The sequence below is a fragment of the Engraulis encrasicolus genome, chromosome 1 (genome assembly GCF_034702125.1).
Source record: "Engraulis encrasicolus isolate BLACKSEA-1 chromosome 1, IST_EnEncr_1.0, whole genome shotgun sequence".
Lineage (NCBI taxonomy): Eukaryota > Metazoa > Chordata > Actinopteri > Clupeiformes > Engraulidae > Engraulis > Engraulis encrasicolus.
The window spans coordinates 55,310,972-55,333,112 of record NC_085857.1 but is presented as its reverse complement, the minus strand read 5'-3'; the positions used below and the strand labels follow the sequence as shown (position 1 = coordinate 55,333,112).

At 40.7% G+C, this 22,141-nt stretch overlaps 1 protein-coding gene across 1 annotated transcript in view; it reads right to left on the bottom strand.

Moving 5' to 3' along the window:
- The window catches only part of LOC134455264 (zinc finger protein 665-like), a 34,596-nt gene extending 12,494 nt beyond the window's left edge, over nt 1–22,102 (bottom strand). Inside the window, exons 1-7 of the mRNA XM_063206287.1 lie at nt 21,875–22,102; nt 17,690–17,762; nt 16,639–16,785; nt 16,159–16,312; nt 15,206–15,303; nt 12,410–12,746; nt 898–2,069 (exon numbers count right to left, since the gene is read on the bottom strand). Coding sequence (XP_063062357.1) covers nt 898–2,069; nt 12,410–12,746; nt 15,206–15,303; nt 16,159–16,312; nt 16,639–16,785; nt 17,690–17,749 — 1,968 coding nt within the window. The 5' untranslated portion in view covers nt 17,750–17,762; nt 21,875–22,102. The remainder of the gene's footprint in view (nt 1–897; nt 2,070–12,409; nt 12,747–15,205; nt 15,304–16,158; nt 16,313–16,638; nt 16,786–17,689; nt 17,763–21,874) is intronic.
- Nucleotides 22,103–22,141: the final 39 nt, after the last annotated feature.

Below are 22,141 nucleotides of genomic sequence, written 5' to 3'. Positions count from 1 at the left end.
TAGGCAGGATTCTACTACTATTGCACCTGGTAAATGACATACTAAAAATCTAGTAAGATCTGACTTTGGAAAATTTCAACATGGCTGCCAGAGGCACCTTGACACCTTTCTGCAGAGGTGGGGTGCTTCTTTGGTAAGCAACTTCCTAAGCCATTGGCCCACAGTGTAAACGAGGCTGATATGGGCCAAAAATAATTGAGCTCATTATAGCACTCCCCAGTGGCCCATCTTGCTCAAAAAAGGCAAAATCATGGGACAAACTGCAATAGTAATGGTTCCGACTTTTTAGTGATCCTTAAACCCCCTTGCATCTCACATTAAAAATCAACCAATTGATATTTAGTGGAATATTCTTTTTTTCAAGGTCAAAGTTGGAGATTTCCCATTCATCGTTCCAAAGGGTGTCATTAAAGGCATATGGGAGATACTAGGTGAATTGGGTAAAATTTGAAAATATGACATAATGACTTGAGACTTTCACAGTTGGTTACCCACATGCAAGCACACATTTCTTGTATTGCAAGTTTTCTGAAATATAATGATTAAATATGCAAATGAAGTCGCATGCACTGAAATATGTGATAAAATCTGTGGTAACAGACTAAACATAAAACAAATTGCAAATGTAAGGGTTCATTGATCCTTCAACCCCTCTGCATCACATATTAACAATATTTAGTGGAACATACTTTTACCAAGGTCAAAAGTATCCGATTTCACCCATTGAATGGCAAATTGCATTGGAAATCTGCTACTTCGCACCTTTAAAAAATATGTTCCACTTAAGTGATGAAGGTAGATTTTTCATATGTAATGTAGGGTGGATATAGTATCAATAAAAAGTGTAAATCATTACTTTTGCAATTTGTGCTATCTTTAGCCCGTTGCACAATATACCTGGTGTATGCGGACGTAGGATTTCTGGGCAAATCTGAGATCGCAAATGGGGCACTTGTAGGGCTTTTCTTGGGTGTGCGTTTGGAGGTGTTGTTTTAACACCGATTTATGTCTGAAGACCTTGTCACACTGTGAGCAGGGAAATGGTCTCTCTCCTGTGTGCATCGTGGCGTGCTTTGCCAGACCATATTTGTTCTTGAACTTCTTATCACACACCCCACATGAGAAAGGCATGCTCTTTCCGTTATGAACTACTTGGATGTGAGAATACCGCTGCGAATTGTAGCGGAAGGACATGGAACACTCTGTGCAAGAATAGGGCTTCTCTCCTGTGTGTATTCGGAGGTGCTCTTTCAAGTGATGCAGTCGTAAAAACGTCTTTGGGCAAGCTGTGCACTTGTACTGTCTTTCTTCCGTCTTGTGCTTTTCAAGGGTGTGTGCTTTGAGGTGTAATTTCAACTTCCATTCACGTCTGAAGACCTTGTCACACTGTGTACAGGAGAACGGCCTGTCTTCGCTGTGTACCGTGGCATGAGCAGTCAGATCAGATTTCGTCTCAAACTTCTTATCACACTCCCCACATGAGAAAGGAGTGCTTGAATGAACTACTAGGTTGTGGGCATGTCGTGCCCCAGTGGTGCGGAATGACATAGAGCACTGGTTGCAAGTAAAGGGTTTCTCTCCTGTGTGTATTCTGAGGTGCTCTTTCAAGTGATGCGGTCGTAAAAACGCTTTGGGACAAGCTGTGCACTTGTGTGGTCCTCCTCCCATCGTGTGCTTCTTTCTGTGACTGCGTAATTTCAACACAGAGGAAAACACTTTGCTACACAAGTCACATTTATGTGACCTTGACATAGTCTTTGACTTTGTGAGAGAACGGAGTGTTCCTCCTGTGAGCGCAGTGGGATTTTTGTTGCAGTGCTCAGGTTCTGCATTAGCATGGTCTTCATCATAATCATCATCATCATTATCTTCATCTTCCTGACGGCCTCTAGTGTTTGGTGAGTTGGGGGAGACGTTTCCATTTGTACAGTCTGTGGATGTGTTTTTTGCAAGTAGAGTGGCAGCAAAGGGCTTTTTCGTGGCACACACTCTTTGGTGAACAGACTGCTGCCTTTCTTCAGCCACAGGTAACACTAGCTTGTCTTCAGACCAGAGGTCAAATCTTTCATCTAAAATAGAGACAAAAAGACTGTTACTGTAAACCCTGCTGTAAAGGAAATTACTAGGGGTGGGCAAACATGAAAATCTTTAATCGCATTAACTCAATGACTTTCTGTGATTAATCGTGATTAATCGCATAGCGTGTTAAACCCAAAAATAATAATAATAAATAATACATAAAATAATAAATTAAATAAAAATATTTTATAAATTAATAAAATAAAAATAAAAATAATAATTTGCATAATGTACTGTGTAGATAACCTATGTAGGCCTAATATAATATTCCACAATGGAAATGTAGGCTATTTGCCAACCTATCAGTCTAAATTATACAGTAGGCTATATGTCTATCCAATGTAGGCCTAGGCCTACTAATGAAACAAGTGATTGCATACAATATTACACTAGGGGTATTTAAGATTGTAGGCTACTGAAACTGATACAGTATATCACGAAAGTGAATACACCCCTCACAGTTTTGCAGATTTTTGAGTATATCTTTTCATAGGAAAGCATTACAGAAATGTAACTTTGACACAATGATTAGTGACCTTTTAACAACATATTTAACCGCTTAAATTTCTTGTTCACTCAGAAAAAAACAAAATACAGCCATTAATGTTTGAACATGTACTCACAAAAGTGAGTACACCCCAGATTAAAATCCGGTAGAGAAGGGGCTATGTTGGCTCGAATCGTCTCGAAATGAAACGAAATGAAAAGGGATGACAAGGGAGGTCATCAGTGTGCGTTTCAACCTTTCTTTGCATTGAACTTTTACATTTTGAGTCTGCATCTGGCTTAAATAAATTGGTGTGAGATTTGAATGCAATCCTATGGAGAATATCATGATCTGCTTCAGTAGTCACAGTGCATGTTGACATGCATGTTTCTTTTAGGTGTATTTCAGATTGCCAATGTTGACAGCATTCATGCATCCCCAAACCATGTCAGTCCCACTACCATGCTTGGCTTATGAGAGGATACACCTTTTTTGTAAAACTCACTTGTTTACCACCACACATGCTTGACACCATCTAAAGCAAATTTGTTTATCTTGGTCTCAAGAGAGATGAACAGACCAAGGATATGGATCACTGGAACCATGTTGTGTGATCTGAAGAGACCAAGATAAACAAATTTGCTTTAGATGGTGTCAAGCATGTGTGGTGGTAAACAAGTGAGTTTTACAAAAAAGGTGTATCCTCTCATAAGCCAAGCATGGTAGTGGGACTGACATGGTTTGGGGATGCATGAATGCTGTCAACATTGGCAATCTGAAATACACCTAAAAGAAACATGCATGTCAACATGCACTGTGACTACTGAAGCAGATCATGATATTCTCCATAGGATTGCATTCAAATCTCACACCAATCTATTTAAGCCAGATGCAGACTCAAAATGTAAAAGTTCAATGCAAAGAAAGGTTGAAACGCACACTGATGACCTCCCTTGTCATCCCTTTTCATTTCGTTTCATTTCGAGACGATTCGAGCCAACATAGCCCCTTCTCTACCGGATTTTAATCTGGGGTGTACTCACTTTTGTGAGTACATGTTCAAACATTAATGGCTGTATTTTGTTCTTTTCTGAGTGAACAAGAAATTTAAGCGGTTAAATATGTTGTTAAAAGGTCACTAATCATTGTGTCAAAGTTACATTTCTGTAATACTTTCCTATGAAAAGATATACTCAAAAATCTGCAAAACTGTGAGGGGTGTATTCACTTTCGTGATATACTGTATATTAGAAACTCAAATTAGGATGGTGTACATGGGCCTACAAGAAAAGAAAAAAATCGTCACTTAAAAAAACAGGCAACAGGCAGGCTTGCGTCTGTGAGATATGTCCTGCCTTCTCTCACTGTCAGAGACTTCCACCTTCTCTCTTATCTGTCGCTATTATTTAAGGTGTTTCAGCGACTAGAAACTAATTGACTGTCTGTTGGCTTTGACAGCAATTACATCTTTCAAAACAATAACGTTGACATGACTAACTATCTTAAATGCTTAAATGCAGGTTGCCGATGTCGCGAAATCATAGCCTACCATGTTGATGCAGCCTACCATGCACGCGCAGCGCCATGTAGAAACCAAAACGTTGCATAAGGAATGTAATATCTCGCGGTCCGCTTTTTGATCAGGGCTTTAGTAAGTCCGCGTGGCGTTATTGACAGCTGATAGACGGCCAGTAGACTACCTTTTTATGCTGACCGTACAATAGACTAACCTTACGAGCTACAAAGGCGAGCCACATGCTGCTCGAGAGTTGCGCAAGGAGGACTGTGTACCGAAAATGTCCATTCAAGTTGACGTCCTTCTGTAGGCTATGCCTGTTTTGTTTTGCCTACTTTTCTAGACATTATTCTTCTCTCAGCAGTCACTGGAAGCAGCAACAGAAGCACACTGACGCTTTCAAAATAAAAGCCACGAACGACGGTCATAAAAGGCACAAAAAAACCCCCTGCAGCGTTATAGCGTTAACAAAACTGTCGGGCGATATTGACCTCAATAGTTAACGCACCGTTAACGCGTTAACATTGCCCAGCCCTAGAAATGGCACAAAGATGCAGAATAAAAGCAATGTTATTATCATCCCCTCCAAAGATTGAGCCTTCTATGCAGACCCGCAAAATGCGGGTGAAATTTCATTTTGGCTAGTAGAAAAAATGACCCACTAGCCAAATTGGCCAGTAGCTCCCGACTGAGGTAAATTCTGAACGGTGAACAGCTGCCTGTCAGATGAACGCAAACTTTTTCCCCTGTGCACCCCCTTGTTCATTTCAATGTGGTTAACGGTTAACGCTACACCGAAGCGAATGTTGCACAGCCACACATTTTGGGGAATCTTCATTTCCAACAGACCTTACGATTTTTCTACCGTCATTACAATGGAACTTGTTACATGACAAGTGCAAAAGAATGCAGAATAAAAGCAATTAGACTAATACAAGAAAGGGGGCTTATTTAAGCAGTTCAAGGTATTTGAGAGACAAAGTCGGCATATAGTCTTACTTTGTCAATTTGGGTGTGCGGAATTCAAATCTGCGATATGCCAAGCTCTATCTGGCCTCTGTTGACCCCTAGAGGTCATTGAACTTTAACTAAGGGGCTTGTTTTTGATGGAGCAGTGCTGCTTTTGCTCTGCAGCATGCATGCACACTTTGCCATTTCAAACATACATTGAAATGGCAAAGTGTGCATGCATGCTGCAGAGCAAAAGCAGCACTGCTCCATCAAAAACAAGCCCAAGGACACTTAGGTTAGCAGATAGGCTAACAATGCTAACATGCTAATATGTTATTTTTCCATTAATATTACATTTGTCAATTGTGTTTTCACTAACCCCTTAACTCATTGGCTGCCAGCCATTTTCATAAAAGAGTAACCCAGAGTGCCAGAGATGTTTCAGCATTTTGGGTGTTTTTTGGAGGCTCACAGAAAATTGAGTTCTGTGTCTATGTCAACACCATATCTATCAAAACACAGATTAGACGCTCATCTGTCATCAGAAAAAAACGGTGTCTCTCTACCCCTTTCCGTTCTTTCATAATCATTTGTTGAAATTAAGTGGAATTCGCCAAAATGCTGCTTTCTAGCCAAAAAGCTGAGAAAACGCCATTTGAAGTAGAACTATAACTGCAAACGTTTTTGCCCATAATGGCATCGTCCTAACAACTCTAAACCTATCAGATGCTATTACAGCGTCTTCAGTCATCTGTAGCCTGAACAAAAGATTGTTTGTATGATCTTTTCAACCTAATATGTACTGAAATATAACGGGGTGGACTCGAAAACAAGGGTGTTTTGCTTTAGCTGCATGGATCATGACAGCAGGTGCCCCTAACGGTAGGGACACATAGGAGGCGAAGCAAGGCGAAGCGAAGAGAGGCGAAATCCAACCGTCATCAGGTCGTCGCGGCGAATCAAATGGAATGGAACAGTTATGTTGTTGATTTGATTGGGCCGTGGCAGGCGAATTCGCTCCTCATTTGCATAACATTAAACTTTCTTTAATAATTTCGCTTCGCTTCGCTCCTGTTCGCTTGCCATCGCTTGCCTTCGCCTCGCCATCGCTTGCCTTCGCCTCTCTCATAGGAATGAATGGCAAAGTTCGCAAATTCGCGTGTATGTGTCCCTACCGTAACTCCGGGAACTCACAGAAATACCGTCTCATCGTCCTCCCTCTGATTGTGCTCTCCCTCTATACGGGCTGTGCTCTCCCCTCGTTGGAGAACGAATCACAGCTAGTTTATTTCCTCCAGTAAGTAATAGTACCGTGTTGTGTGTGTGTTTGTGGGGGAGGGAGGCAGGTAGGCAGGCAGCTCAGCTTAGCTTAGCTTACTGCAGTTTCTTTGGCAGAGCGGACAATTTGCAGATTGATGATTACGGTCATCATGTTTCTGCTATAGTGATCTTGTCATATATCAATGAATTTTCTTTTGATACAGAACTGATCACATATCCAACCTTTCACAGGCCGATAGGAGTGGTGAATGCTAGCTGGTCTGAGGCCATGTGCAATGCTTTCTCATGTGAGCTGTATGCATCTGACACAAAGGCTACACTGTTCCAAGAATCTGCAACCCCCTTGTCTTTTCTGATGATACAGTAAGCTGATCATACTATACAGATCCATAAAAAATAACTGTAGAATGAGTAAAAATAGTTGACTTACCAAGGCTCCTTTATTTAGGCTTAGTTGTAAGTTGTTAGCGATTTCGTGCTAGCTAGCTAGCGTAGCAAACTTTATAGCCAAGCATTCCCAACTGAGGTGACACCTCACCACTAGTCCCGTGCATTTTCCTGTTAGATGATCTTTTGTACGCATCATCCTGATGTTATGTAGGCTGATCACATTATCCAAAATGAAACGGTTGCCACACAGATCACCTCAAGTTGAACATGGTGTATTTTGGGCAAGCTAGCTACAATGCCTTCTAGCTAGATAGCAACAGGGGGTTGTATTTTGGTCATGAGAGGAAGTTTTTTTGTCAGGCTCTGACACTAAAATCAGTAGCCTACCTGTGTTAAAATCAGAGGGCAAGAAAGTAGATTTCTGTCACAGGAACTTTACTTTCAAAAATGATTTTGCTATGCTACTTTTGAGATTATAATAGTAAAAAGGGGTGTTTTTGTCTTGACATTTCCTCTTGCTCTGAGCAAAAGCCCTGCCTTGACTGTTCCTAAGGACACTTCTGCCACCTACAGGAACAGTTAGAAAATGCCTAGAGGCTTCAAATTTATACACAACATAGGTCAGACCATCCTCAAGGCGTGGCTGTAAAAACACGCAATTACCGGCGAACGCCGTCAAAGGCAGGGGGCGTCACTATTCGAAATGACGTCATTCGCCGCCAAAGGCAGCCAATGAGTTAACCTTAGGGGCTATTTTTTTTTTTTTTGAGGTTTTGCACATTGTCTACTTAAATGGTTCCTATGCCTGCATACTTTGACCTATCATGAAGTGGCTGGCACCATTTGAAAGTAGAGACTCTGTAGAATCCACAGGAAGATGTTGTGATATACTGCCAAGGACTTACAGGGGTTTGAACATATTTTTTTATGACAGGCGGTTTTAGAAACTCTTGGAAATTACTACATTTCAGCAGTTTAGCTGATACATTTGGCCTTGGAAACACATTTGATACTTACTCACAGGTCTACAGAAGCTGTTTGTCAAAGGAGATTTGGAACATAGGAAGGGCCTATATTTGAATAATTTCTTCAAAATATGAGGACATGGAGCAGCAGGAATTAGCTGTGGGACCATTGGGCAGTTGGACCAATGGGCTCTGACTGGGGCCAATGGTGGGAACATATAGGCCAGGAGCCAGCTACACCCCTCAGGATGTTTTTTTGCTATGTTTTTTTTCACTATGATTTCCTGTTAGCCTATACCCTGGGCCATAACGAGTTGATAGGGACAACTCCCAACTCGGCCATGTTTGGTGTCAGGGTAACTTTTAAGGAAAACCTGCAGGCAAAATTATGTAGCTGTAAATATTAAGGTACTGCAACTGCAAATATGGTCCTAGAACCCTGCACATTTACATGGGTCATCTTGCCACATAAGGGATTCAACCTGAAAATGTTTCAGGGCTTGGGGCTTTTCTTCTGTCAAATATCATCTTCAACATATCCAAAAAAAGCCTGTAAAATGCTTGTCTGCCTAACAAATTGTCTTCATATTTGATCATTTTCAACTGTTATGATATGCATTGCTCCCTCAAATGTAAATAAAAAAAACTGCCTAACTTCCTGAGCTTCAATTTATGTCCAAGAGGTAGAACTAGAGTACAACAGCTGCTATGTCCAAAGTTATTCACTATAGCCTCCGAAAATAGTCTACTGGCAATTCTGCTGGCATTCTACAGGCATTCACACACCTTCAAGCATAACCATTTCATATGGGACTATGAACATCAATTTCACATATATTTGACCTTGACTTGAAAATTGCTATGAATGAAAGTATGATGTGACTAGCATCAAACGCAACTGTTGAACAGGATGCAACACAGAGACCTCAGTGTTAACTCTGAGGTGCGCTCCTCGAATGGGAAATTGCATTGCAACCAACAAAGTAGCAAATGTATTTAGCAATTTTTAAAGAAATGCAGCCCTGATGTGTTTTCTCTGATTCAGTAGTTCTTAACTGAAATAGAGTTCGCAAGTCACCCAGAAGCTTGCAGTTTTTGTTGTTTGCATTCATTCTTCCATAGCGATTCAGAGTTTCGGAACATTAAATGCCGTTTTGTGGACCCGTCTAAAAAAAAGGCCAGAGTGAAAACACACAAGTAGCGAACCTCCGCATTCTACGGCAAATGTGAAAAACACATTATAGGAATGAAACATTTGATGATTCGGGGTCAAACGGCAAAATAAATATGATGTTGCTATGAACATGCTAAAGCGGGAGAACTAGCAGTCTACATGAGCAAGATGTGAATCAAATATCCAATGGCGACCACAAACCATAATCAAGTACGAGATGTTGAAAATATTTCTCAACACGCCCTGATACATGTTGTTTTTCCACTCCTGACAACACTCCTCTTCTTTTTTAAACATGTATTTTTAGTGGAGGACGGGAGCCCGCATACTGGAATGCACACCAAATAAGATGAAACCTGGATATTAGAGATGCTCCGATCACCATTTTTTGGCCCGATCACCGATACCGATCACCAAAAATCTTTATCTGCCGATCACCGATCATTGCCGATCACAGAAATTATTTCCTATTTTTTTAATAGCCTATTAATTATCCTTATTGAATACCATTTCTGCCCATGGTAACACTTCCAAATAAGGGGTCATAATTAACAGTAAAGTAGCTATAACCTAATACTTAAGTAAGGGTTAATAATCATTATAACGTCATATTAGACACATATTAATTGTTATTAATGCATATGTTGAGCATTAGTAAGCAGTTACTTAACTATTAGATAACAATAGCATATTATTTAACTAATAGATAAGTAAGGGCACAGTTAATAGTTAAGTAGCTATCAGGTCATACTTAACTGAGGATCAAAATTAATACTTACTTAATACAAAAGTATGGCATAACTAATGGATAAATAATACATAAATATTGGGAGTTGGGACCCTTATAATAGAGTTGGCTAAGGATAACTAATGGTTAATTAATGGATAGATATTGGTGTTTGGGACCCTTATATTAGAGTTGGCTGCAGATAACTAATGGTTAATTAATCCATAGATATTGGTGTTTGGGACCCTTATAATAGAGTTGGCTGCGCATACCTAATAGTTAAGTAATTAGTCTACTGTGACGTCTAGCGTTCACTTGTTCAAATCACTGTAATAATGGCAACAGGAGCCATTATATTGCAAGGATTGGACGTACACTTCTCAATGATGGTGGGGTGATGAGATGTAATTTGTTCATATACCACTTATTAGTTTTAATGGTAAAAACCCTACAATAAATGCAGAACATTATGAAGAGTAATAGTATTGAAGCAAAACTAAACCATTCCTTTATGATAATTAAGTTAATGTCTGAAAATATTAGCTCCAAGAAGTGCAGTGCATGATGGGTACCCAATCTACAGACAATATTTCTGTATTATTTATTCATTAGTTATGCCTTACTTTTGTATTAAGTAAGTGTTAACTTTGGTCCTTAGTTAAGTATGACCTACTAGCTACTTAACTATTACTGTATCCTTACTTATCTATTAGTTAAATAATTTTTATGCTATGAACTTGTAACACAAGGTAATAGTTATCAAATAGTTAAGTAACTGCTTGCTAATGTTTGACATATGCATTAATAACAATTATTATATGGTTGTGACGTCTGTCGAATGCTCCATTCATTTCAACGGGGCTCCCCAACGTTCGCACGTCTGTTATTTTTCGATAACGGACGGGTTGGTCTATAACAGACCGCTGTCAATGGCAACAAGACTTTTCACTGCTATAGCGCCTTTTCAACAAGACTCTAATCAGCTGCTGTGATAGACTACACCTGTTGTCCTGGCTACCTAGCTGTTGCCTAGCGGTGTTCCACAACGGCACTGTTTTGTTTTGCGCAGCAACAATCTTAACATTAGGCCTAAAAAAATGTCCCCGCCATGTGTGAATCATTTAAGTATATCCATATAATAAGCGGGTTAACTTTCGGCGAGTCGGTCGCTTTGTGGAATAGCAGCACTTCAGAGAGAACAAGACCCCTCCACTCCGCGTCGGGGTCTAAAGATTCTCTCTGTCGTGCTGCTATTCCACGGTAGCGACCTTCTCGCCGAACGTTAACCCTTACTTAATATGTGACTAATGTGGCGTTAAGTAATGATTATTAACCCTTACTAAAGTATTAGGTTAAAGCTACTTTGCTGTTAATTATGGCCCCTTATTTGGAAGTGTTACCCTGCCCATAAACCAATCAATCTTAATTTGCACATGTCGCTTTCACAATGTAGGCCTATTATTGGGCTATTATTATTATTATTATTATTATTATTATGATCATCTTTCAGACTAGTTTTGGTAATATAGCCTAAGTCTACAGTATTAATCAATTTATAAGTTATTGCATATAATTACTAAACTATTTAAGATTGAATTGAAACTGAAACATTACAGTCTTCTACATACGAGAAAAAAACCCTGTCGTGAGGAGAGCCCCTCCCCTCTCCGTCACCGTCCACAGCTGCAGTGCTCCGCTACCGTTCTGAGTCTGAGCGTCTCTCTCTCAAGCTCTACAGGTAACCTCATCTGTCGCCGTAACTGTTTCAGTGACTATCAAACTAATCGACTGACTGTCAATTACAACTTTGAAAACAATAACGTTGACATGTTTGTGCTGACAACGTGAAGTTATCGCGTGTTGACCGAGGCAACTACACAGGTTATAACGTAAAATGGCTAACTGGCGAGGAGTAGTCAATCGCAAATTACATTGAAATTGAAACACTTGATTTAGGAGATTTTACATACACAAAACAAGAAAAAAAACCTTCACTTGAAAGAACATGCAACACGCACAACACAGCGTGTCTGCGAGGAAAGCCCCTCTTTCTCTGTAACACTGTCATAGGTTGTAGAATTCCCTGCACACAGACTCATTGAGTTTCACCGTCCACTCTCCCTCTCTCCCTCTGATGCTGTTTGGTGTTGCAGTGACTACAAACTAATGAACTGGCTGTCAATTAGCCTACAACTTTAAAAACAATACCGTTGATATGTTTGTTTTGGAAACGTTTAGTTGTTGCGTGCTGACAGGCAACTTCCATACAAGCTGTAACTCAAAATCGAACATTGCGAGACTGACAAGTCATTCGCAAATTACAAGCGTCAGGTAAACGGCGCATGAATCGCAATCAGATCATTGTTGATGCAGATATGATTATGAATGGTGAAAATGAACGGGGGAATGCCGAAAATTTATAGACAAGCAAAGATGCCATCTTTTAGTGCAGCTGCAGCTGTGCAGAGCCAGCGCCTATGCAGCGCCAGGTGGAAAGCCAAAATGGTTGCGTGAGGAATTTAATATCTCTTGATCGTTTTTTTGATCGGCATGTTTTTCCGATCACCGATCAGGCTATTTTAGGCCATTATCGGCCGATCATGATCGGCAGCCGAGCGATCGGAGCACCTCTACTGGATATAGAGGTGTCTGGCAGGCAAACACACATGAAACTCATCCCACAGGAGTTGATTCCCAGTCCATTTGAAGTAATTATAAACAAAACATTTACAAATTATAATAATAGTAATAATGAGTAAGAATCACCTTACAGCTGTCATCAAATATTATTAACAGACGTATAACAATGTTTCACCGTTCACCCTGCATGTGCATTTACCTTCTGGCACGTAATCACTGTCGTCATTATTATCATTGTCATCCCCCTCATAATAAAGGTCCACTTCATCCTCCTCCTCATTCTCCACCTCTTTGGACTCCATCTTCAAAACTCCATCAGGCCCCACCATGTCACCGCAGTCTCGAAGCTTCACTGACAGCACGGGCCTCTGTGCTGATGTCAGTGTGTCATTTGCTGGCTCGTCTCTCATTGGATCATCATCTACTGGGTCGTCACCCATTGGATCATCATCATCATCTGCTGGGTCGTCACCCATTGGACCATCATCATTGGCTGGGTCGTCTTCCGAGGTACAATGCAGGAACATGCCGCAATCCTGAAATGCCCAAAAGTAGTTGTTATTTTTGTATCGTTTTTTGTTGTCATTTTGTTTGCTTGTTTTTGGTTTTTTTTCCCTGAGAACTTTCTTTTGCAAAATTAACAATATACTATAGCGCAGTGATTCTCAAACTATGGGCCGCGGCCCAAAGCTGGGCCGTGCTCAAAAACTTAAAGGACAAGTCCAGTTTTTTGAACATTAAGGCCATTTTCTGAGTGGTCTGCAATGTTTTAGAGCCCCCCTCACCGTTTATTTCATGTTTGCTGCAGTCTCTGTTATTTGGCTGATTTTGGATTTGATCTCAACCAGCTTTAGAATGGCCGTCTATGGGCACCTGCAACTCTGTTCTTAAAATCACCTTTAACATTTGTTTTGAAGAATATGCAACTCAGCAAGTGTTCAGCAGTATTCACTGGTGTTCCTTAGCAATTTTTGTAGCGAAATATGGCATCTGTCGTGTTTTATGTGTGTTTTATGTAGCAATTTGTAAATTAAGTTTCACTTTCACTTTCACTTTCTTTCACAAAATGGCAAATAAAAAATGACAGAAGCCATATTTCGCCTTGAAACTTGTTAGGGACTGCTAGTGAACACCCCTAACCACTTTGTGAGCTGTAGACTTTCGAAAACAAATGTTTAAGGTGATTTTAAGAACAGAGTTGCAGGTGCTCATAGACGGCCATTCTAAGGCTGGTTGAGATCAAATCCAAATCAGCCAAATAACAGAGACTGCAGCAAACATGAAATAAACGGTGAGGGGGACTCTAAAACATTGCAGACCACTCAGAAAATGGCCTTAATGTTCAAAAAACTGGACTTCTCCTTTAAGGACCGCGGAAAAGTTTCATCCTCGCACCGCAGGGCCACAATGGGCCGTGCAACTGCATGCATTTTCAATTAAAGATGCTAGACAGTGTGCGCCTTTTTACTCTAGCGCAGTTCTGCTTAAATGACCACGCACCGCTGGTTTAATAGGCTAGTAAAAGACGTCAAAGATGGCAATACACGCAGTACACGAATGGAGAATGAGAAATTACCAACCGGTGCGAAGTGTAATTTGCCGAAGCCTTCTCTCCTCACATTTACTTACAAAATAACATAAGCGATTGAAACGTTACTTAAACGGATTATGTTACTGACAAAGCAAAACAGTTATCCTTGTGTCCCCCAAAATGCATTTATTTAATGAAATTTGCGTGATATTGTGCAACAAAGCTTTCCGTTTCTTGACAGGTTGCCAGAAGTTTCTGTTCTCGCGTCGCATCTGCACATCACTAAGTAAAAGCGTCTTGAATCAACCCTCAGCAGATTAATCACAAATCGCAAACAGAGCTGTTACAAATGTCAAATGTATGAATGGCTCTGGCTCTGGATGCACTGTGAAGGATTATTTATCATTGAATATAGAAGAGTGAGCTCATTTAATAGGGCCTACAGGTTTTCCATTAGGCTACAAAATGCATTAATAGGCCTAGTCCTATTTTTTTTACTATAAGCTATTTTTTAAACAGGATAGTCAGACATACACACACACACACAAACAAAATAATAAATTAAAAATAATAATATGTAATTATGTAATATGTTATTATTAGCCTATATTATTTTTAATTTATGTTATACCATATAATGTGTGTGGGCATGGGCAATATTAGATGGGCCCCGGGCCACAACGTCAAAAAGATTAAGAATCCCTGGTTTAGATAATCCACACATGTTGTTTAGTTATTTTATGTATTGTGTGCGTGCAGAAACGTGAGTACACTTTCTTATTTGGTGTTCTTATGTATTGTGGTGTACTATTAGGCAGGATTTATGTTAAAACATTGTGTCTCTTACAATCGTGGAGGTAATTTTCAACCGCAAATTATTTTGCGTAAAGTATACCAGGGAGGTGCAGTGTTACATTTTCTATCTGCTGTCATGATAGGGTGTATTTTCATGCTTATTGTGTTGGTGTTTGTGTAAAATGTACCGAAGATGTCCGAATCACTGATTACACAGTAGTTATGACATAACACAGACGACCATAGAAAGAATTGGAATCTTTGCTGATTTTTTTTAAACAGACTATCTACATTGGGGTAGTGAGGCATGGGAACGCCCCCGCGTGACGTAGCCGAACGCAGCCAGATGATGTAAATCAGGTTAACAGACAGGCTGGCAGATCTTAAAGAACACAATTACATATACAAACCATTATTGTTGTTTACATAATTAATCACCATTCAAGGATAAGCAAAACATCTGAAATAAGTTGCATTTAAAAACTAGGACCCTCATCTTGTATTAGAATGTGTTCATACATACAGCTCTTACATACCCACATTTTTAATTTAAAAAACCCTCAAATTTTAAGAGCCTGAATGCAGCGTATAAGCGGCAAAGGTCAAACAACATATGCGCTGCATCAGGCTAAAATGGATTAATAAAGATGCAAAAAGACAAATAAAAACCTCAGGAGTGTGGGTGACCATCTCCTCGTCCTCTCCCAGCCTGTCCACTAGGAGACGCTCTGGAGCACAGTACTCTCCCTGCTGTGGCACTCCCCAACCTGTTGAATATATAGCATTACATGTAAACAAGATTACATTACATTACATTACATGTAAACAGGATTACATTACATTACATGTCATTACATGTCATTACATTACATTACATTACATTATAGGGCATGTAATTACATTGCATTTGGGGATGCTGTAGTGCAGCAAGTTACTCAAAAACTGTAATGCATTACTGATTACATGGTGCCGTCTTTTCAAAATAATCCCTTATGCTACAATATTACATACGTACTATATTTAAAATGTAAGGCACTACACTACTTTAGTAATTAACCAGTCCCCCCCCTCCACATCCTCCTACTGCTGAACCACCCCTGACCACCAGCTATTGCTCATTCTCATAGCTTCCAGTTTCTGTGGTATCGTCAAAAAGGGTTCAATACAGAGAGGATTCAAACTCTGCCCTCCCAATGCTAAGGACTGTGCTCAAGACACTCAACATTATCGAGGGGAGGCACAGCGGTGGAGCACATTAAAGCCACCCACATATGGGCTTGCATGGCCATGGCGACCCAGGTTCGAATCCAGCCTGGGTCCATTGCCAGCCCAACCCCTTCTCTCCCTTTCCCACTTCCTTACTGCCATACTCTACTGTCCTATGAACAATGAAGACACAAAATCCCTTAAAACAAACAAACAAACAAACACACAAACAAAACAAAAAACCCCACATGGGCTTGCAGGGGCAACCAGGTCTGAATCCGGCTGGGTCATATACCCTCTCTTTCTCCACACTCGTTTCTTGTCGCATCTTCACAGTCCTGTCCGAAATTAAAGGCCAAAAAAGCAGAAGAAAAAAAAAACATCTTTAAACTTAAAAAAAAAAAAACTTTTCTCACCCATGCAGATGTCTTCAAAGACCGTTTTCAAACTGTTGACTTTAAGGGAGGCGTCCTGGTCTAGCGTGCAGCGGGGAGTCATGGCAACCGTCTTCTTCTTTGGCTTGTGGAGCAGGAGCAGGGCCTTGTAACCCAGAGCTGACAACTTCTCAAGCTGCAATGTAGTGTTAAAATGTGAATTGATAATATATTACATACTGTATGGTAATAAATAAAGCAATTCAAATCAAGCAGTGCACAACAACCACAACATCATGGAAACAAACTCTGATTATTTTGGGCCTTGTAGCCCAGGGCTGGCAACTTCTCAAGCTGCAAGCAGGGCACAACGGCCAGTGATTAGGCATGAACAAAACACAAGAGGGGCCATAAATAACAGGGAATTGCACATACATAATATTGACATACCACACGGTGCTACACAAAAACAGTTATTACTATTATTATTTTTATTATTATTATCATTATTATTATCATTACCATCACTTTGACATCGTCCAGTATGGTGGATTCCCTGCATTGCCTCTTCAGCTTGGCGGCCCACTCCCCATTGCTGCCGTCTAACTTGGCTATCTTCTGCTTCAGACGTGCCTTGTGGGGCTGCAGTGTTCCACAAGACATGCACACCTAGAATATAATATAATAATGAAGCAATTATGTACTGTAAATCAATATAATACATACAGTTCAGTCACCAGACACTTTATTATGAAAACCTCTCTAGTGCTGGGGTGGACCCCCTTTTGCCTTCAGAACTGCCTTAACTGCCTGCAACAATACTCGGGTAGGCTGTGGCATTCCAACAAAGATAAATTGTTACTAATTGGCCCAAATTGAGCTAAGAAAATATCCTTATGCCATTACATCTCCCGCCTGAAACAATGTAAGGCAAGGTCAATCCATGTCTTCATGTTGTTGACAAAAAATCTGACCATTCCACCTGAGTGTTGCTGTAGATATCAAGACTAATCAGACCAGGTAACATTTTTCTAATATACTTGTGTCGTTTGTGTTGAGCCTGTGCAAATTGTTGCCTCATTTTCCTGTTCTTAGCTGACAGGAGTGGCACCAAATGTGGTTTTCTGCTCCTGTAGGCCATTTGCGTCAAGATTTGATGTGCTGTGTAATTAAAGATTATCTTATGCATACCTTGGTTGTAATGAGTGGTTATTTGGTTTAATGTTGCCTTTGCATCACACCCAGAATTTAATAACATTTCCAATAACTCCACAAAGTTTCACCCAAATCCGTTCATACGTTTTTGAGTGATCATACAGACAGACAGACAGACAGACAGACAGACAGACAGACAGACAAACAGACAGACAAACCAATGCGACCGAACATAACCTCCTTGGCTGAGGTAATAAACAGACCATTTTGCCCCAGGGCACAAGCTAATGAGGATCTTTTGATAATATAAACAAATACATAAGTAGACCCTTTTGGCAAAACTAATGGGGATCCGTAATAAAATGAATGAACAAATACATGAATAAAAAACTAATAAGAAATAAATAAATAAACAGACCTTTTTGGCGCAGGGCATGACCTGAGAGCAGTTGACGCAGGTTTTCTTGTTGGAGCCCATGACCTCATCTGACCTGGGGGGGGGACGTCATGTGGACATCATTATATTATATTACATTACAATTAATTCTATTACAATATTACATACAGTGATGGGCTAAATTGGTTCAAAAGTTGCAAGCCAGTGGCCCACATTCCAAACGAGTCATGGGTACACACACACACACGCACGCACGCACGCACGCACGCACGCACACGCACACGCACACGCACACGCACACGCACACGCACACGCACACGCACACGCACACGCACACGCACACGCACACACACACGCACACGCACACGCACACACACACGCACACGCACACAACCACACACACACACACACACACACACACACACACACACACACACACACACACACACACACACACACACACACACACACACACACACACAGGTAACCGGTTGGGGTGTCACACTTGTAAGCCCAAAGGTTGCGAGTTCGACTCACGACCCGCCAGGTTGGTGGGTAGGGGGGAGTAATTACCCAGTGCTCTCCCCCATCCTCAAGATTCAAGATTCAAGCAATGGCTAGCTTATCCCCTCTGTGATCACCTCAACCGTCTCTAGGTACGGCCTCCCCCAGCAAAAGAAAACAACCCCAGGTGTCCATGGGGTATTTGTAGGGAGGCAGAGAGTCCAGACATTGCTTGTCCTCCAGGGAGAGATAGGTGAGTCTTAACCTAGATCAAGTCGCTGTAGCACCAAAGAAAGATCAGATTTGTGTTTTGGCTAGACAGACATTCCTTTTCTATTCTGCTGGGATTCTCATGTGACTGGCCACACGTTTTACATACAGTTGAAACGGAGGTATCCTGAGCATTGTACCGTCCCGGTGCACTGCTCCCTTTCAGGCACCGTTGGGGGCTGCCCCTTTGCACTGGTGAGGCATAAATGCAAGTTTGTTGTGGGCCCTGTGCAGTGAACACTTGTGTGCTGTGGAGTGCTGTGTCACAATGAAAATGGAGTTGGAGTTTCCCAGTTGGGCTTTCACTTACAGTATGTCACGTAAGTGAGTACACCCCTTAGATTTTTGCAGATTTGTGAGTATATCTTTTCATAGGAGAGTATTAAAGAACCCTCTACTACACACTATATGACTATGCATGATAAAAAAAAGATTCCAGTTGATGTTTTAGTTAATTTTGAGACATTTCATTGATAAAATATACATTTTTATTTGTTTGGACCCCCCCTTTCCAGATATTATTCTGTTGCCTGAGGACAACGTTGTGCGATAATGGTACAAAATCATATAGACATTTTCCATGGTCAGAGCCATACACAATTTCTGCAAAGCAATATAGTATTACATTTTTAAAAACATATCCTACTACTATATAGAATAACACTTAAATGAAACTATGACATTGTGACACTGGATTATTTATCCTGTAGGCCCAATATTCTTATTTTTTATTCAGTTTAAAATTTAACAAAACACGACCTCATGTAAAGCACAGGGGCACAGTGATGGAATGATCATCACTATGTTTGTGTGTGTGCCCTACATGTCATGTTAATGAGTTTGGCTGTTTGGTGTGGTGGTCATATAGCACATTTGGCACCCCAAGGACTTGTGTTTGAAGCTGGACAAGCAATGTTATCCCTTTTGCTGGTGTCAGAAGGGGGGGGTCGCTTTTAGATACGCCATAGGAGACACCCCCACTGCATGTGAGCCATAATTCCATGCAAGTAACTACAAGGATAGGCCTTATCTCTAGGACTCAGAACCGCAGTTATGTGTAAAGCCTAGAATACATTAAGTATGGTGAGAGTTGCATGGGGAACCCCGTGAGTGTGTAAAGCACAAAACATCTGCTTCCCAAGCAGGAAGGCAGAGTTGAGTAACATCCTGTAGAGAGAGACTATAATAGATAGACCAGATAGACCATCACTTCATCAATTAGTCTGATTCTTTAGGTACCCAGTACCACTATTATAGGGGTCTAAAGGAGGTCTGAGTTTGAAGCTGGATAGGCCAATTCTCCCCCGTAAATTTAGAGGAATAATGATCAGTAGTTCATACCCTATTTTCCTTCCTCCGCTATGGGTTCCTCTCTTCTACATTTAGATGTTAATTACAAACATTGCTGTCCTCATTAGCCTACTTTTGACCTACCTAACTTCAGATGGAATTTCTCTAACATGCAGATCCTGATGCGCTCATCCATAAAGCATTCTTACGTCCATTTTGTTTGTCAAAATGTGTATAAATTAGAAGATAATATACATGTATAATATATTTCCAAATTTAAAAAGTACTTCAATACATTAGTTTATGTCTTTACTCCATAAAATGCATGTGATGATGTGGTAACACAACCACACACAAATAAAACAATAATAACAAAGTCACCCCAAAAAAGTACCCCTTTATCGCACAACGTTGCCTTAAGGCAACGCAAAGAAAAAGTGTATTTCCAAACAATCACAAAGTGAAACCCTTTATAAAACCTGATAAGAATCTTCTATACAGCCTTGTGCACATCAAGGTATTTTTTATTTCATGATTTTATCATGTTTTGTTACACTAAGAGTGCGTTGCAATAGGCGACCTTGCCTCCTCCACTTGCCTCCTCCACTTGCTTCTCGTCATGATGGCATCACTGACAACAGCATTATCTTTCAATATCTTGCAAAAGCTCAATTGTAGAGTCTTTTTCTCATTTGCAATTGGAATGGTGAATGAAAAACAGTCCCTCAAAAGTTGTTGTGACTAGGCTGACAGCTGGGAAACTTTATTGTTTTCTCCACGGAGGAGGGGCCAGGAGGCGGGGCGAGGCCACAAGCACAAGTGGAGGAAGCAAGGTCGCATATTGGGATGCACCCAAGGTCGCATATTAAAACGCACTCTAATAATGCTAAAGATCTTGAGTGCATCCCAATATGTGTCCTTGCCTCCTCCTAGGGGTGGGCGATATGACGATATTATATCGTGAATCGCGATATTGAGTAAAATATCGTCTCGAATCTGCCAAAGTGGAGAAATCGTATAGATCGTCTTGCAGTGAAGATGTTTATTATCAGTATCAGAGTGACGTTTTCTCACTTGTGTTGTTGTCTTCACTTTATTCTTTACATTATTGTATTCCACTTGTACACTTTATGAGAGTATCATCAGTGTGTTAACATTTTATTGACTGAAAATTACAAATTGCAAGTATATGAAAGTTGTTTTTTGTTGTTTTTATTTTTTGGATGGAAGATCGTGATAAAAAAAATCAATATCGTGATTTCATGTTAAAGAATCGTGATACAACATTTTTGCCATATCGCCCACCCCTACCTCCTCCACTTGTGCTTGTCTCCTCGTCCCGCCTCCTGGCCCCTCCTCCGTGGAGAAAACGATAAAGTTTCCAAGCTGTCAGCCTAGCCACAACAACTTTTGAGGGACTGTTTTTCATTCACCATCTCAATTGCAAATGAGAAAAAGACTTTACAATTGAGCTTTTGCAAGACATTGAAATATAATGATGTTGTCAGTGATGTCATCATGACGAGAAGCAAGTGGAGGAGGCAAGTGGAGGAGGCAAGGTCACATATTGGGATGCACACCTTGTGTCCTTGGCACCCCAAGTGGCCCAGTGACTGTCTGTCAAGAGAGGAAGTCCCGCCTTGAAATACTACAAAATAGTGTCACCACAGCCCGTAGATCTCTTACAGAATCTGTGGTGTCACCCAAACCACTCTAAATTGTTCTATCATGTCTTTTCTAACATTCTGATTAGTTTTGATCATTTAAAGGGACACACACTGGGTATGAGGCTTTAAAAAACATTGTGTTGCCCGAGGGCAACGTTGTAGTAGAGGGTTAAAGACATTTAACTTTGAGATTAGTGACCTTTTAACATGTATAACTGCTTAAATCTCTTGTTCACGTAGAAAAAAAATCTAAATACAGCCATTAATGTTTGAACATTCACATGCCCACCACAAAAGTGAGTGAGTTACCACACATGCTTGACACCATCTAAAGCAAATTTGTAAATGTTGAACAGACCAAGGATATGGATCACCATGGAGCCATGTCGTGTGGTCTCAAGAAACGCTGGCAACTGGTAATATCATGCCATACAAGGTTGGTGATAAACTAACTCACCATGAACAGTTATCGTACCTTCGCCTTCAGTATTCCTTTCTTCTATCCACCCGTAACCTTCAGGCCCTTCTCCTAATGGTATCCGTCGTGTCGACCTGCTGTTTTCACGAAATGTTCGATAGCTGTGGAGTAAAAATACTGCCAGAGACCAACGTTGCACAAATAAAAATTGTGAGAAATGTTTACGTGCAAGCCAATATCCGAGTGGAGTGCAGGAGCGAGGAAGCGCATGCGAGCTAAAACCATGCAACACTGCTGCCCTCTTGCGGTTCGGTGATCATCCCA